General features: G+C 48.2%; 1 protein-coding gene across 1 annotated transcript in view; it reads left to right on the top strand.

Moving 5' to 3' along the window:
- Nucleotides 1-18,591, top strand: part of FANCM (FA complementation group M) — a 57,572-nt gene that overhangs the window by 29,054 nt on the left and 9,927 nt on the right. Inside the window, exons 5-14 of the mRNA XM_078608527.1 lie at nt 4,020-4,151; nt 7,378-7,510; nt 8,670-8,807; nt 8,966-9,100; nt 10,313-10,512; nt 11,252-11,458; nt 12,504-12,720; nt 13,765-13,922; nt 15,199-15,366; nt 16,313-18,326. Coding sequence (XP_078464653.1) covers nt 4,020-4,151; nt 7,378-7,510; nt 8,670-8,807; nt 8,966-9,100; nt 10,313-10,512; nt 11,252-11,458; nt 12,504-12,720; nt 13,765-13,922; nt 15,199-15,366; nt 16,313-18,326 — 3,502 coding nt within the window. The remainder of the gene's footprint in view (nt 1-4,019; nt 4,152-7,377; nt 7,511-8,669; nt 8,808-8,965; nt 9,101-10,312; nt 10,513-11,251; nt 11,459-12,503; nt 12,721-13,764; nt 13,923-15,198; nt 15,367-16,312; nt 18,327-18,591) is intronic.

Below are 18,591 nucleotides of genomic sequence, written 5' to 3'. Positions count from 1 at the left end.
ATCGGTCAAGTATGGTGAAATAACTCCCGTGACTCACACGGCGTTGGAAGACCTTCGCCCGGCAGTGGATTGACGAAGGTCTGTGTTTGGTAAAATTTACGAAGATTCCGCTGTTAAATTTATGCAATGTACAAGGGATTAAATAGAATTGCATGCAGTAAAGTAAACATGATCTTTGGACATTTCAGCTGAATGGCCTTGTGTGTGCATATGTGTACAGTATAATAGAGGTGGGACGATTCACCGATTCACTTAATATATAAAATGAAGGTCATGACATGATTTTTCTGAGTTTAAGAATCTTGTGTTTTTGTACATAATATATCACGTATTACTTACATACATGCTTAATTTCAACTATATATGACGTGTATATAAAATATATATCAAGTTTATGTTGTGCATTTTGTAACAAGGTTTCCCAAGGTTCTCTGCAATCTCATGAAAATAAAGTTGAAAAACTGGAACTCTACAAATTGACAAATTTTTAAAAACTGATATAAAGCATTTAAAACTGCTCTGATTGAGTAAAAAAAATTAACTCTATCAACCAAGGAATGGAACGTGTCCGAGAGGACGACCACCCAGGAGATGGAGCGATGTAAAGCAGCTTGTGGGAAGGTGCCAGGTGGATTTTTGCTGGATCGTGGGAGGTGATGGTGGCTTGGGCAGGCCTTCATCTTGCAGAGGAATTCACCATGGTTGTTGATGTTGATGTCAACTACTGTATATCAATTAAGAAAAAGTTAAACTAAAATCAGGCATTGGTATGAGATTTGTTGGAGCTTGTCGTATTATTTGAGGTTAACCGCATTTGTTTGTATCTGCATGCGTTGAATGTTTCGGTTCAGTAATCGCTCCGTGAAGCGGGGCCATTTTTACATTCTTTTTTGCTGCCTGTCGGGGGGGGGGGGCTTTGATTGTGGTTGGTGATGAAACTGCTGCAGTGTTTGTATCTCTCAGAGCTCGCCTATTCCGTCGCGATAAATTGCTCAAACAAATCAACGACTCCGACACTCATTTAAAGTTTTGCTCAACTGTCGTGCTGAAGTAAGTAGCAGGCAGACGTTAAAAAACCCTGTCACCCAATGGTGGGGAAAAACATAGTAATTTTTTTTTCACATTCAATCAGGAGTGCTTGTTTTTGTACCGAGTTCTTTGTGAAGACTAATCAACCTATTTACTCGAACACATATGAAGAAGAAAAACATTAATTACCCATTTCTTTATTGTGCCTTCTTTTGATCCTCACCATGAGACGTGAAAGGTTCTGAGCATGTCAATTTTCAGGCCTGGCCTATCCACTGCTAGATGAAGGTCCCCCCACATTGTTGCCGTCCTGCAAGCCTTGCTCTGTCTTGTTCCCGTGTACGAGCTTATTTCATTCCTCCACCTCTGTGGTTATCTACCATTCCATCACCAGTCTCGTCCATAAAGCAAAATCCGTTATATTGATGTGCATGCCCCAAGCCCACCGACTTCCCTGAACAGTCGAAATGATACCTCTCATTTGCCTTCTCAGATTCTTGTGTTCTTGCTTCTGTCTATCGGTGTCATTGCAAGCATGTACGACCTCCTTTCTTGATGCACTTTGAAGTTTTTGTTCAATTGTAATTGTCACTGTCCATTTTCAGATCTACGTGTTCTCATGCGTAATAGACCCTAATTGAAAGCATCCTTCGTGTAGCACATGTTATTTAGCTTCTCTCTCATGATCAAGTTCGGTTTTCAAATAGCATTCCATTCAGTGCCCATTTGCCTCTTCGTGACCGTTTTTAAATCTGAGCCCCCTTAAATAAATTCCCTAGTAATACATTCACTAGTGTATTTTTCAAGTGTGTCCAGACAACACTCATCTTCTACTGATTAGCTTTACCGGACCCCCCCCCCTCCCCAAAAAACTCCATAAATGTAAGTAATCGGGTTTGCTGCACTGATGGCCTTTACGCGACAGAATGAAGCTCTGATAAAGAGACCTGTTAGATAGCGACAATGGGAGAAGACTGAACTGTCCCAGTGTGCCCTACTTTCTAGGCTGCAAGGCCTTGGGCAGAGTTATTGATGTCAGCGTATATGGCAAGCACTATCACATCGTGCATCTTGCATTCCTACCTTGCGTGTCTATCATGTCTGGCCAGTCTATGTTTTGCGTCTCGTTATTTTAATTGTAATTAAGATTGAATTGTAGCTTTTACATTTGTATATTTATGCACGGCAGAAGGAATGACGCTCGCAACTCCTGCGGTGCGTGCTGCCGCCGATAACCGTAAGGCAATTTTTATTCCAAGGAGCTATTATTATTTGTGCGGTCAATGTACGCCTGCTGGGATGAGGAAATTGATGTTTGCCAATTGTATTGTATTCATTGTCAGAAAAATTAGGACAAACAGGAGTCCTCATTATTTCTGAAAGTCCGTATCACAAAAAGCTTACAATGAGTTATTTCTGAGGCCTGTATACAAACAACATACGGGGGTTATGACTTCACTTTTAGTCAGCTTATTTTGTATTCTTTTTTTCGATGGTGGGGTGTTGCCATGGTGCAATGGTTAGTACACTGGAATTGCAATCTGTAGGTCATCCGTTAAAATCTCTTGACTAGACAGTTGAAAAAATGGTGAAAGTTTCTTAAATCTCCCTGCCTCCCCCGCCCCCCCACCTTTGTCCACCCAGCAGTATAAATGGGTACACCACTGAGTCGGCAGGTCACGTGTGCTGGGGTAAAGAGTGGGTACTTCCACCAAGACGTCTGGGCAGTGGGGGAGGGTAGGCCAAAATACCCTCTAAAGGGGAACTTTAGGGCTCAGTCTCGTGAAGACCCTTCCGCCAGCAGTGATGTGAGCAAGCAATTGCAGGGCTGCACCTTTATCTTCATAGCGATTTTATTTTATGTTATAGACACGATTGCAGCACTGGCCATTCAGGCTAAGCTGTCCCAGGGAAAGCTCTAGCCGGACAATTACAATCCCACCCAAATCCAAAGTGTTCACATGATGTGCCCCATTGCTGCTGATACTGTTGCTGCCACTGTTTGTCCACATCACTGCCTTGCATGTGTTCCATAAATTAATTCCCTCTTCGTGGTAGAGCGAAACACTACCAAGTCGAGAACATCTGCCACAGGTGTGCAGGACTGCAATCCACTAAATACCTGGCATGTCATGAGTTGCACCCCACTTGAGCAATTCACGATATGAGGTCATGCTTAAATTAAGAAAAACATTTATTGGATCTAATTTTATCTGTCCTGTTTGTACTGTTTCTCAATGTTTTGCTTGTAATTTGCATAAAATGTAAATAAAGTATTGTTACGCTACCTTTACATTTGCGTTTTGTGAGCCGAAGAATCGGTTTTAATTCTTCAGCTCCTAAAAAAATAAGCCTAATTCTCATGAAAATAAGTAATAAGTCTCGGCAAGGTTTTCAGTTCAAAAAAATATGATCTCCCTCAAGGCGAGCAACACTGTTTTGTTGAGCTCAGTCATCGGTTGTTTTTCATTCGCAAAAATAAAACTACTAACTTTTTATTGAGCGATATAGATCTTTTTCAGAAGCAACCTGGTCATAAATGATAGCCCAACGAAATTTATAGCAGCCAGACTAAACACATGTGCCTAAATGTGGAGGGGAAAACCGGAGTACCTGGATAAAAAAAAATCCACGTGACCACAGGGAGAACATGCAAAATATAATTACACAGGCGTCGGGGTCGGCATTGAACCTAGACCCTGCTGCATACCAGACGAGGGAGTTAACATCTCGCCAAAGCGGCACCCCATGGTATCGAGCAATGTGTGAGAAGAAGTAGAAAAGTGAAGCATTTTATCCTGCAGTCTAGTGGATGAACACAGCATGAGTGAGATGAAACCATATGGTAGACCAAGTCCTCAACATGGCTGCGAGAAATCAATAAGGAACAGTCATCACGGTAGTAGCGACAGGACATGAGGTTGCGCAAAGCACAAACTTGGCTAACACTGGACGTATGTGGCTCCTTTCCGCATCATCTCCTATTGCAGGTGCTTGATGTCTTCATGGGCAGGCTATCTCGGATCGGAGCTATGACACGTGGGGACGTGGCTTCCATATCCAAGTACCAGGTGCTGCTAGCGCGCGACCACTTCCGTAAGAACCCGCCGGCGCATTTCCCGGTGAGTCCACGTACTTGGACAGCTACCACTTTTGCTTGAAAGCACTTCCAAACAATGTTTTCTAATGATTTGTGAAGAAACATTTATCTGGAAACTTGTTTTTGTGTGTGTGTTCTGGACTTAAAGTTCGCTGTACATGCTTAAACTATTGTGTGTGTTAGAATTGTATTGTGTTTTTATCCAGATATGTTGTTAACTATCGGTTAATTTAAATGAAGGATTAGGAACCTTTTCTAGATTGATGCCTGAAAAGGACTTGCAAATAGCTTTGGCCGGCCTCGCATTCGTTAATATTAAACTTTGATCATGCTATGATTGTTTTGCTTAGCTGTTTGCTCCAAACTACGTGAAAGACAACTGCTGAGTGCACTGAAATGAGAACCACAGTATTGTTGTCGGGTAGAACATGTTGCCCTCTAGTTCTTGATTTGTGCGGTTAAAATGCTTGCCAGTGATGGATACGTTTCGTTTGCAGGCTAGGGCTCATGTGTGATCACGGGCTGTATGACATTAAATCGTGGGCTGCATGAATTGAAGTCGTGGGCCATATGGCATTAAATCGTGGGCTGTATGAATTTAAGTCGTGGGCCGTAGGAAATGAAGTCGGCGGCCGATTAACTATTGCTCAACGAATCGCAATGGAGGTGATTGTTAAAATGCCTAAAAGCAACATCAGTCATGAGGGCATGTTACAGTCCCCAAAGTTGTCCACATATGTTCTGTTAAAACAGTAAAGATGTGTGCGTTTACCTAGCTTAGGTTATTTCAGATTTCGGTGTTTAGTCCTGGCCGATCATTTCATGGAGCTCTATGATATTTCATTCATTGCTTGGATGTTACTATTGGCAACATGCTCACAATACTGACCTCGTTTCAGCCAATCAGAGAGGTGAGTGGGGGAAAGGCATGCATTCAGGAGAGACGAGACACTCGTGTTGTTCAGCGTTGATATCGATGTCCCCAAGTCTTTATAACAAAGCTTGTCGAGCTTTGTTTAATGAATCATTGTCACGTTAGTCGATGGCACAAGTTCGTTCATGACGAAATTAAATATGTTCCTGGGTTCGTCGTTTAAACACACACGTGCAGGTCTCATCCCTCTAAACCTGCACGTGTTTGCTGTGGCATTGGCAGCACACATGACGGGGAGATTTGACAGTCCCTGGTGTTCACCAACATTGCTGCTGCGATTGTTTCTAATGCGTCTGCTATTGTGCTTTTGAAGATGGTGCCAGCTTTTAGGATAAAAAAGCAAGTGTATAAGAGGAAACGTGTTTACCCGCGTTGCAGTCACCGATTTCAAAACGCTCTGTGATTCCTTCACGGTGGCGAGATGTTAACTACCTCGTCTGGTATACAGGAGGTCGTCAGTTCAAACATCACCCTGACGCCTATATATTTTGACTTTGCATGCTCTCCCTGTGGTCTTGTGGATTTTTCTCTGGGTCCTCCGGTTCTTCCCTCTACATTTAGAAACATGCGTTTAGAGTATTTGGCTGCTATACATTTCCACATGATGAGCCACTTCGTTGAGCTATCATTTGTGGCCAGGCCACTTCTGAAAAAGAGCTGCATAGCTCAGGTTGCTTTTCTTAGTAAAATATAAATAGGTTATAGTGTAGTTTAGTTTCATAATAAATAACGCCTTTGTGGACACCCTGACGTGCATGCAAACTGTTATTATCTTCAAATTTCTCAATCTCGTGACCTTGCTACGGTCATTTTACCAATGATAATTAATTGTTATATAGCGCCTTTCATCCAAAGATCGCAAAGCACTCTTCACATGAAAATTTGAACACTCCATTCGCAACAACATAAAGTGCCTGAAAGACAATAATATTCTAGCAAACAGATTGCACCAAGTCATTGGTCTAGTGCTTCCTTTCATGGCAGTGCTTCCTTTCATCGATGCCATGAAAGGAACATTCGTTCACTTTGTGAGTATGTGCCAAATTTAGCGTGGCCCAAAAATACCCTGGCGATTACACAAAAACACCTGAAATGTCATGTTCTTGGATCTTTCGGTAAAGTCACGTAGATAGGTTCAAAGAAAATAACGAAAATAATAACAAAAAAACTACGACGCTTCGATCGCAACACAACCAAATCGTCCTGTGCAAGAGGCCACTGATGGCGTAGAAGCTGGCTTCCTGTCGCCTGAAGCACTGCGTTGTCAGCCCTCGTCCATAACCGGCACACTATAAGCTGCAGTGCGCTAGCTGCTTACGCCATTGCTCTCCCCCCCCCCCCACTACTGGTTTTGAGTGGAAGAGGAGGTTGGAGTGCTCTCCTAATGCAGTGTGGTGAATGGTTTTTGTTATAGCTGGGAAAATCACTGCAGGAATTGTGATGCGTCTACGAACGAGTCCAATGTTAAAACGTGTGCTTACATATCCACGAGTGAGAATCTGCGAGCGCTTGTGTGTAGATATATGTATACGAGAGAGTAAGCATCTGAAAATATGACTTAACACATAGGTTTTTGTAATTAACATCACGATTCATAATTGATTTTTGGGTGAGGACGCATTGTGAGCTGGCCAAATGATATTCTGACTTCCTAGATTTTCACACATGCTTTCGGAAGGAGGAACACATGGATCAGAAAATAAGCACAAATCAGAGACATCATACCGACTGTTAATAAAACTAAGTGTGCTTGGGCAAGATGCATCACTAGGAGAGATGATGGCCAATGGACAAGCCTAGTGATGTAGTGGCAGCCATGGGAGAGAACACTCCCAATGGGACGACCAACCACGCAGATGGAGCAGTGAGCTTGGCTGTTACTGGAGTGAGATGGGTTGTAGCATTGCCAGACTATGTGTAGTGGTGACGACTTTGGGAGGCCTTCATCCAATACTGGTACGCCCGCCTTGGCAATTTCACCAATACCACCACCGCTCAGGTGTTGTTTGTGTATGTGTGTGTGTAGCAGTTAGCGCACTGTGCTATGAACCCGGCGACCCGAGTTCGATTCCCGCTCACGGCCAACACCAGTGACGATTATCTGAACCGGTCCCGGGCCTCCCCTAGGTGGACTCAGCCTAAAATGAGTACCTAGTGCGATGTGTAAACATCGCTGCTAGGGAGACAAAGGCGGCCGGGCGTGGTGTTGGCCACCCACCCCCTCGTGTGCCGTGCCGGCCTTCATAGGTGCTCGCTAACAGCACTTGCCCCTACAGTCTGTTAAGGCTATACGGGGGATCTTTGTCTTTGACAGGGGTCGAGGATGGGTGCGGTGGAAGGTGACTTTGCGCTGTGCGTGAGCCTCTACCACGGCTTCGAGCTCCTGTTGCATATGGGCTCGCGTTCCCTGCTGCTCTTCCTCAAGAGCATTTTGGACGGGGGCAAAGGTCAGCTGTCGCCCCTCCCCCCCCCCACTCCTACAAATCTCCAGTCACCTCTCTTCAATGCAAGTGCCTTAGCTGGAGGATTGAGGCTTGTAACAATTTATCGTAGACACATGTTCACAAGATACACGCATCAAATTGTGTGTAAGAGTCCATTGTTTCCATTGAATGCAAAATGTTTATCAATTATGGATATAACCAAATCATCCGGTATATGCATGATTCCATCAGACCTTAGAGGCCAAGCTGGGTTGATCCTGGATAGTTATTAGGTAAGTGACCACTGAATGGCTATAAAGAGGATCTTCGTTAATGGGTTTCATGCATCTGCAATTCAGTAAATGAATGGTCATACCCTACTTGTAAGTTAATGTGCTAGAATTCAGCAGCCGGGGGTGTGTCAGCCTGACATTGACCTTCAGACTGGTTCAATGCACCACTGTCCATGTGCATTATTATAATCAAATCACACATGGCATGCAAGGTAAACCCATTTCAGTTTAAAACTGGTTTGGAAGAAAACACGGGTTATGTAACGCTTTAAAACGTGCATTTGTCTTCGCAAATAATGAATTAGCAGAACGGAAACCAATAGGTAGCAGTCAGGGCAAAGACCATTTGCATATCTGCATGTGTTTTTTGCTCTGGTTTGAGTCGCCAAGTTTTGGACAACATTTTCATATTTTTTTTCCCCAGATTTTTAATCGGGGAAGTTTCTAATGGCAACACTCATTAATGGTATTGGCCACATATCCCAATGCAAGACTGACTGAAAAAGTGGCTGGAGATTCAGTGACGCTTTCCTGGCTGTATCATTGATGGTCTTATCATTGTAAATATTAACATGGCTGGCTCTTTGTGTACTATAGTGTCATTTGTTCAAGGCAAGGACAAGGGATATCACTCATCACTGGTGTTAGCCGTGGTTGTGAATCAATCTCGAGTCACTGGGTTCACTCCACCGTTGCATGGTTTCCATAACCCAATTCGATGCCACAATATATACAAACCAAAAAGAGTTTATTGCTAGCTTCACGATTCGACACGTATATCGTGAGCATAAGACTTTATTTTAACCCCCAGATGAATCCATTGTGCGTACTAACATTGCTATGCCCATTAGCTAAGTTATGGAGGGGGGGGGACATCTGATCGCATGCAGAGAAGACGCGCGCTCGCAACGAGCTGAGCCGGAACCCCGACTTCATGCAGCTCTACCAGCGCCTGGACGAGGTGTTTCGTCAAGCTGGCTCCACTCCGTTAAACACGAGCAGCATCCTGCAGCCCACCCAGGCCTCAGGTCTGACACGTGCTCCCCTGCCACTCGGAAATTAGTAAAACGAACTAACGAGTGAAGCGATCGCCGCGACGGTGCACACCCGCTCTCGTGGAGCTGACTGCCCCACGGCACCGCAACCACTACTCAAGTGCTGCCGCGTTCTCATTCTTGCTCCTTAGTGCTCGCCGAGCGAGTTGTGGAGCCGAGGCCCTTTGTCTACAGCCACCCCAAGCTGCGGAAGCTCGAGGAGGTTGTGCTGCAGCACTTCCAGCAGTGGCAACAGCAGCAGCAACAGCAGCAGCAGAAGACGGCGGGTGAGTGGTCGGCTTGTGGCTTGGTTGTCGCCCTTCTCGCCAGCTTGGTTGATATGTCGTCATCTTGGCGGTTAGACATTGGGTGTGGTCAGCTGATGGTCGCGCCAAGATTAAACGGCTTGCGACAGCTTGCTCATTCATCGGTCGCAATTATCGCGACGGTCATTCATGCCGGCGGGCCGCGGTGCAAAGTGAAGTTGGTTAATGGCTGCGTGCAGCCTCAGCAGGAAACAGCAGGAAATGGCAGGAAAGGACTCCGCTGCCAAGAAGGAGTGAGTAGCGCAGCTGTGGGTGAACCCTGAACAGTCCTCACACATGCGCCGCTTGTGTAAGAGCCCTGCCGCATTCTTTTCCTGATGCCAATACGCTCTGCCGAGTTTATGCAAGTGCATGTGAATGTGGTGGTTTTATTTTTGTATTAATTTTATTTCGAGGCTATTCACTGCCGTGGTATTTTATGAATAACATTTCCAAAAACTGAGCAAAGAAGCATGGAAAGGTGCGTGTTTGCAATTACGCTGAGAGACGTAAGTTGAAATACTTTACATGGATTAAATGGTATATGCAGCTTAACGACATCACTCAACAAAAGTCAGTGTGCTTAGGCAGGATGTATCCCAAGAAGGAAGGAATGATGGCTGATGGTCAAGACCAATGATGGAGTGGCAGCTAAAGAATGGAAGGCATCCGAGAGGACATCCACCAAAGAGATGGAGCGATGAAATGAGTTCATGTGCAGTTGCAGGATTGTGAGAGATGGCGGTAGATTGGGAAGGCTGCCATCCAGTAGTAGATTGGCGATGGCTAAGTCACAAACCGCACCTCTCCATAACAAAGGCTCAGTCAATTGTTATGCAGTCTATTTTTAGTCTTAAGCCTCACCTTACCATATTAATAAAAAGTGTGCCGTTCCTGGCCCTGCCCCCCTCAACCATTATATATACGGAGTGGTATCTCTTGTAATCCCTCATTTACTGGATACAGCTGTCAGGCTGTGACGATTCCATCTGAAGACGGAAGCTTGTGTTGCCTCCGAAACGTTTATTAATTTGAATTTTTTACCTACGTGACTTTACCGAAAAAAGAAAAAAAAAACCTAAGAATATGAATCCTTGCAGTCACGAAAGCTTCAAATCTAGAATGATGATGAGGTTCTATTGCAGCCACTATTGCTTGACTTTGTTGTCGTTTTTGCTTGTTTACATTCAGCAGCGAGCGATGGAGGAACGGAGGGCAGCACCGCTGTGACGGACACTCGCGTCATGATCTTCTCGTCGTTCCGCGACAGCGTGCAGGAGATCGCCGAGATGCTGAGCCGCCACCACCCGCTGGTGCGCGCCATGATGTTCGTGGGGCAGTCGTCATCCAGCGGCAAGGCAACACGCGGCTTCACGCAGAAGGAGCAGGTCCAGGTGTGACCTCTGCGACGCGCGACGTACTTTTCGATTTAAAGCTTTCGTGACTGCATGGATTCATCTTCTTGGTTCTTTTGGTAAAGTCACGTAGAAGGGAAATAAAAAAAAAATTATATTTGAATATTTGGTTATTTTTTTATTGTAGTATCCTTCTATGTGACTTTACCGAAAGAACCAAGAAGATGCGACATACTTGGCGTGTGTTCTTGTGCCACTTGGTCTTTGTCTCCCCACGCGATCGTGAAATTGGACGATTAAAAGGTCAGCTCCACCTCGAATAACCGCAGAGCTGTTACCTGGTAGATATACGCCCTGGCTGCGGGTATCACGCTTTCTGACACCAGTTTGCAGCGTCATATTAGTGTGAGGATACGCCAAAATAATAAATATCCCCCCCCCCCCCTACAGCCTTAACAGACTGTTGGGGCAAGTGCTATTAGTGAGCATCTATGAAAGCGAGTACAGCACACAAGGGGGTGGGTTGCCAGCATCACACCTGGCCACCTTTGTCTCCTTAGTGGCAATGCTTGCATCAGGTACTCATTTAAGGCTGAGTTGACCTAGGGGAGACTGTGGTTCAGATAATCGTCACTGCTGTTGGCCATGAGCTGCGATGGAACTCGGGTCGTCGGGTTCGTAGCGCAGCGCGTTAACTGCTAACACTACCGCTCTCCACACACGCACGCACACGGGGCCACACACGCCGCTAACCCCGCTCGCCCCGTGCTCCCACCAGGTCGTGAAGCGCTTCCGCCACGGCGGCTACAACACACTGGTGGCGACGTGCGTGGGCGAGGAGGGGCTGGACATTGGCGAGGTGGACCTCATCGTCTGCTTCGACGCGCAGAAGAGCCCGGTGCGCCTCGTGCAGCGCATGGGCCGCACGGGGCGGCGCCGACACGGGCGCATCGTCGTCATCTTGGCGCACGGACGCGAGGAGAGGGTCGGTCCCGGATCTTAACCTCCTCTTTGCTACTGCGACGCTCGCTTGAGTCGTAGCTTTCGTCAAGATTGTTGCCGTCATCGAGCATCATCGAACCTCGTTGGGGTTTGGCTGCAGAAAATCCTGAGGCTCAGCGATTCAGACGAAGGCAGCACCCCTTACAATTTTTCGTTTTCTCCATGATTGCCGAGCACAGGTTCCTTAATATTTTGTGTTTAGTTTGTTCTTCCCCCGCACCTCCGATGAGCACAGTTGGCTACGTATGGTGTGAAAGAAGTTCAGCATACACCCATACATTAACTAAAGGCCAAATTTTATCGTGATGTGTAGATTAATTAATGTAATGCCTATGATCAAATCGACCGGAATGAGCCATCTCTTGTCAGATCTCAGAAGCTAAGCAGGCTTTGGAGCCTGATTATTACTTTCCTGAGAGTTTGCCTGAAAAAAAACAGTTATCAGCATATGGCAGTGTAGCCGTGGATTCGTGCATCTATCTGTGCTGAGCTTTGAGTGTTTCTGCCCTCATGTGTGTCGTGAGTATTCTCTGGGTTCTCCAGTTCCCTCCCACACGAAGCTAAGTGCTCATCCATGGATTGGCCAAACATCCCACTGCAGAACCCTCCTGAAAACCTACCAATAGTTTACCGCCTTGAGTCTGCTTTGTTAATCAATCTCGCTTGGCTTCCCATGCCCTATGGCTACTCCTTGTTCATCATGATCATCATCGGCTTCCTTTTCCGTGGGGGTCTGGGGGATGCCAGTGATCAGAATATTTATTTGTATTGGAGGAATCCGATGAGCTATAACGCGCTTTTTCACAGATGTCCACTTCTTGTCATCTTCAGCGATCTGCACAGCAACATCCGGGGTCGATCTTTCTGTTCAGGTCGCTTTGTTTACCGTCCAGATTTCTCCTCGATAATTAGCTCCCGCAATGTATGAATGCTGAACTTCTTTTTTCACCATATATAGCCAACTCCATGCTAATCGGAGGTGCGATTAGCACAGTTAATCGGAGGTGCGATCCCCCCCCACTGGTCAGATGTACAACCAGAGCCAGTCGAGCAGGAAGAGCATCTACAAGGCGATCGAGGGAGCGAGCACCTCCTTCCAGCTCTACCCCTACAACCCGCGCATGGTGCCTGCCGGCCTTTCCCCAGTGCCGCACCGCATGCACCTGCACGTACCAAAGTTCGATGGTCAGACGAGGGGCAAGGGTCGCCTATGCCGGACGGTCGCAGAGGCATCGACCACACTCGGTGAGCAAGCGAGCGGGTGGGCGAGCGGGCGGGCGGGCGAGCGGGCGGGCGAGCGGGCGGGTGAGCGGGCGGGCAAGCGGGCGGGCGAGCGGGTGAGTGAGCGCGCGGCGTCAGACGGAGGTGGTGGTGGTGGTGGTAGAGAAGACCGCCCCCTCGGTACAAGCTGGTCATTTGGACATATCGTGACCGGCAGCGCCATGTGAAGGTCCTGGGCCTAACTGGGGTGTAGTCTAAAAAAGGTATCGATTTATCCATTATTGAAACTATGCTAACGTTATTTTCACCGACACAGTTTATAATCAGTGCGTGCTACCTGGTCCAATATGGTTTAGAAACACATAGACACCAAGAAAGAAAGTGCTCAAAGAAGCGTGGAGAGGTGCATACTTGGAATTACACTGAGAGAATTAGGAACATACAGATCAGAGAACACATTGATTGTGAGAAAAGTAAGTGGGCTTGGGAGGGACATGACACGGCTAGAAGGGACGATGGCCAGTGGTCGAGTGGCAGCCCATGAGGATGTCCACCCCGGAGATCGGGCGATGGAATCGGCTCGCAGGTGCGAGTTGCGCATCGCTTGACCACGAGGAACGGAAGCGGTTTGGGAAAGCCTTCATCCAGTAGAGAATAAATAATTGCTGCCGCTGATGCTGTTGTTGCTTGACCATGAGGAACAGAAGCGGTTTGGGAAAGCCTTCATCCAGTAGAGAATAAATAATTGCTGCCGCTGATGCTGTTGTTGCTTGACCACGAGGAACGGAAGCGGTTTGGGAAAGCCTTCATCCAGTAGAGAATAAATAATTGCTGCCGCTGATGCTGTTGTTGCTTGACCATGAGGAACGGAAGCGGTTTGGGAAAGCCTTCATCCAGTAGAGAATAAATAATTGCTGCCGCTAATGCTGTTGTTGCTTGACCACGAGGAACAGAAGCGGTTTGGGAAAGCCCTTCATCCAGTAGAGAATAAACAATTGCTGCCGCTGATGCTGTTGTTGCTGACGATGATGATAACGACGACAACGAAGCCGTTGTTTTTTTATCCAGCGTCGCTGGGCAGGAAGCAGCCATGCAGAAGTGAGGGGCTGCTCACGCGGGATGAGCAGGACGACTGGGAGCGGCGCGTGCGCCCGCACCACGGGGAGAAGACGCCCGTCCTCGCGCTGGCGCCCTTCGCGTGTCTCCCTGACCCCGAGCGGACCGCGGTGGGTCCTGCTCTTCTTCCTGCAGGGCGCACTGTTACATTTCCTGAGCAACTCAAAGGCACCTTACATCATCACATCTCATCTCAAACCGTTCCAATAGCATGCTGCACTCCAGCCAAGGGGACCCCCCCCCCCCCGCCAACAGCAGCTGTCCCTGTGCCGCACAAGGTGATCGCAGAACCGGTTTGCAAATAGGAATTATTCTTGGCAGTAGGGGGCCTGCCCTGTTCTAGCATTGCCCTTCCCTGCCTTGCTCTATCCTTTCTTGGACGATAGGTTGGTTTTCCCGGCCTGAATTCCTTTGAATTCCTGATCGCACTTGCTATCAATATCATCTCCCCTCATCTCACTCTACTTCCCTCCATATACTCTCTGCGCCAGCAACCAAGGCTCTCTGTAGAATCCCCAAGTAAACTTTTTCTTAGTGGGAGGTCGCCCTTTCTCCTCTGCCGCCCTAGGGTATGGATCTTCCTTCTCCCAGCCATCCATGCTATCAACTCCCTTGCCCCTGTTCAAGTCCAGACTCAAGACCTTCCTTTTTTACTTCTGTCTATGACTGAGTACCTTTGTCTAAAAACAAGTACGTCCACTGTTTCTGTACAATGCAGTCGCATTAGGTTACGATATAATTCTATATCGTAACCTAATAAAACTTTAAGTCAGTGAGCCCACACAGTCAAAAGTTTACCAGGTCTGGAATGACGTTTCTCACACTCTCTGCACTTTGATAATCTCGTTTAACCCTGGGCAGCTGCCAGGATTCGAAGACGCGCAGCGTAGCATTAACCCCGTCAGCCACCCACACATCACGGCGAAAACTTGTCTCGGAATGGGAAAGGTTAAAATGAGCATTGTTCGTGGATCATGTAACATCATAAGTCATATGTGACCATTATTCTGTAGCTCTAGTCTCCAGATCTCTCATCTCACTTTCATCTCACTAATCTGCATTTCTTCATATCTCGTAACGAGTCATATCTCTTAGCGGGCTACTCCAATAGCCTTTTCTGTATATGTATGGCCGAGGGGCCGCTAGTTGAAGAACCCGGCAATAAAACATCACGGCAGGGGCATCACCATGGCGGCACTTCCAAAATGTACTTTGAAGTGTATGTTGTCATTAACGAAGCATCAAACCTGCATCACACAGCCCTGTGACGCATGGCCTAGGCGCGCGGAGCTGTTAGATAAGAACCGATCGATTCCCAGGTCGCATTTTCCCTTTAAGCGGCATCGACTGTGCACCAAGTCTGATGTGACAACGGTTTGCGTGCAGGCGGCGGAGCGGCGCGCGGGGGACGACCACGTGCGGGAGTTGTCCCTGTGCAACTACGTGCCCTGGCAGACCAAGGTGCAGGACACGTATGCGCTGGAGCACTCGGAGGCGGCGTGCCTGCCCTTCATCAGGCTCATGACGCTGGTCGACAAACTCAAGTACTGCGAGGTTTGGATGCTAGTCGGAAAGCCACGCTACTCAGAAAGCAACGCTTGTCAGAAAGACACGCTTGTTAGAAAGCCACACTACTCAGAAAGCAACGCTTGTCAGAAAGACACGCTTGTTAGAAAGCCACACTACTCAGAAAGCAATGCTTGTCAGAAGGCCATGCAAGTCAAAAAGCCACGCTACTCGGAAAGCCAGGCTAGTCAGAAAGCCACACTAGTCAGAAATCCACGCTAGTTAGGGATTCACGCTACTCAGAAATCCACGCGAGTCAGAAATCCACGCTTTGTCATAAGACCAGCCTTTGGTGATGGGGTCAGTGTAGCTGCTTTACACTAAGCTGTCACGTCGGTCGAATTAAAGATCGTCGATCGATAGAATTGGGGGTTTTATGGCACCACTTGGGCCAGGATGTCGGGGGTGCCCCCGTGTGAGACTTGGCAGGTGTTAATTTGCTTGTGGTTCCCGCTGCCATACTGGCCCACAAGCAAGTGGAGTGCACCAATTTCTGTTTGTTGTTTTAGCAAAAAACAGCGCCAAATGGCGCTCGACAGTTTTCTTGTCATGTGTTAATTGTCACAATTATTTGCCTTGTGTTACTTGCCGGATGTCCTGGTGGGCGACTCAAAGCCGATGCATAATGAAGCGTTTATTAAGATTGCAGAATAACCGCATTCTTGTTAGCTGCTCTGTATTTCACAGGTGGCCCAATTGTTTCTTGCTCACGTGCACACAGACGTTGTGCAAACGGGTCGGGCTTATCTAATGGCACGAGAATTACCGTTGACGCTGTTAACAAAGCAGCCTTGGCTGAAATTGGTGTCTTTACAATCAGGTTTTTGCCGGGAAAAAAATAAACTCTGAACATTCATCATCAGCCATGGTCACTCTTCCTCCCTTTTCTGTCAGGGTCATGATAATGATGATGTCACTGTCTCTTGTATCTCAGGATGAGGAGTATGGCTTCGAGGCGGTGTCTCACTTGGACCGGCAGGACGTGCTGAGCGATGGGGCAGAGGAGGACGGTGACGCAGCGCCGAGCACGCACCGTGCGGAGCGGACAAACGCCCGCCATAGAGACCCATGGTCAACCCTTGCCGAGAACCAGAAACGACGCAAAAAACCCGCGTCAACATCGGTACCGGTGAAGGGCACAGCGACATCTGTTTCCGCCATCACCGCTACCATCTCCTTGCGCAAATCTGTTGATAAGGCTGTTACTCTTAAGAGTGCGAGGCCGCTGCCACCGCTTTTCACCGGAGAAACCGATCCGGATTTTTCCTCCAAAAAGAAACCGGCGTGGTGGAAAGGGAGGTCGGCTGAGCGGGAGGCGAAGCCCAGTGACTCGGATGACGATTCGGATGTTTGCATTGTGGAGGACGCGGCGGAGGGCGATAACGTCAGGGAAAACCGCTCAAGTTTGGAGAACTCCCGGCCGGACGAAGAAGAGCAGAGCCCAGGAGGGAGCAGTCTTCATCGGAAACGGATGGGCACCGAAGGAGATGTTGGCAGCGCTACCCATCCGTGCGGCACGCCGTGGCTCGCAATGAATTTGGGGTTGAACAGCGGGGCCATAGAGTGCGGGTACAAGAGTGATGTGGATGATTCTGCCTTATCTGATCTGTTTTACTGGTACTCGAGAGACCCTAAGGAAAGTGTGTTTCCCAACAGCCAGAGGATTGATGTGGAGGCTTCGATGGAAGTGGACGGCGAATGCACTCCTGACAACGTGGTAGCCATGGCAAGGATGGTCAAGGAATTTCTTTCTCATCCTGTGCCGCCCAGTGACTTCTCTTTCCTCGATGACATCCAGCAGATCCCCTTTCCTGGGATGCTTTTCCAGATGCATTGGCAACAAATACGTAATCAGAGTTCAGACAGAGTGCCTTCGTTTACCGCCCCATGTCTCTCCGGCCCGACGAGTATGTGTACAAATGAGAAGGAAAAATCTAGGCCCCCGGGTATATCATCCACAATTGGTCAGCTTGAGCCACCATCATGCGACAATCACGATCATCGCAGAACAGTTAACAACAACAACGACGGAGCGGACAAATTGTGCTTGCACAATGATGAGCGACGACGTACGTTCTCACCAGGGCAGCAAAATCGCTCCGTTGCCCAAACCCACCACCGTGGAGCCACAGAATTCTCATCCAAAACTTCCACAACCCCGAGCGCCTTTCTCGATAGCAATAGTGACATGAGCGTCGCCCTGTTTGACGAGGAGGACGACCTGCTGCTGCAGGTGGACCTCTCCATGCTGGAACGGGAGGAGCAGGGCGGGCAGCAGCAGCAGTGCCTAACACCACCTCGGCCTGAGCCAGAGGTGGTGTCGAGCGACGCACCATCAGCACGGGTGCCGCGGGAACTAACGCCTTCTCGCCACGCGAAAAACGTGGCCTCCATTATCACTGCGACACCGTCGCTGTCGCCACGCGCACCTCTCACACACGCAAGTGCCCCGCTCACGGGCGAGGTCTCAGCGCTGGGAGACTCTATGGCCGACTACTCGGCCGAGCTGTTCTCGGTCAACTTTGACCTCGAGTTCGACCTTAATCAGTTGGACGATGACGACGACGCTGAAGACGTTCTCGGTGGCGGTCATCAAAATTCCCCCATAGCCCAGCCCCGACCGCAGGAAACGAACGAGGCCGTCGCTCCCATCACATTCAATCTGAGCTTCAAGGATTTGGATTTTGATGAGGACTTCGCTCTCCCACCGGCGCCAGTGAAGCACGACACTTCCCCAGTGATTATCGATGATTTTACGCTGCCAGCTGATGATGAATTTGACGATTTGGAAGAGCCGATCGTCACCCACGTGGCCGGTAACGTCGTGCTACCTCGTACTCCGGTGGGGCCTTCGAGTATCTCCTTAGTCAACCTGACGGTGCCTACTGAGTCTTCAACGCCTCTGTTGGCGACGTCATGTGACCTCCGAAGACCTGCACAGGACCCAGGTGAGGAAGGAGCAAGCTTGCGTGTGTAGGTGTCTTTCAATCAGTTCCTAGTGTCTGCTTATATCCACACACGTCTGTAGCCTCCGTACTTGTGTCATTACGTGTCGTTGTTAGTGCTCTCCGATACGAACTCGGCGGCCAGAAGTTTATTCTTGGCCGCAGCCAACTACAGTGATGAATATATGAGTTGTTGCTGGGCCTCCCCTCGGTCAACTTAGCCTTAAATGAGTTCCTGGTGTGGTGTTGGCCACGCCACCCCCTCGTG

This window comes from Lampetra planeri, chromosome 30 (assembly GCF_965212315.1).
Source record: "Lampetra planeri chromosome 30, kcLamPlan1.2.h2, whole genome shotgun sequence".
Lineage (NCBI taxonomy): Eukaryota > Metazoa > Chordata > Hyperoartia > Petromyzontiformes > Petromyzontidae > Lampetra > Lampetra planeri.
The sequence above is the reverse complement of the archived record's forward strand: the minus strand, read 5'-3'. Positions and strand labels throughout refer to the sequence as shown.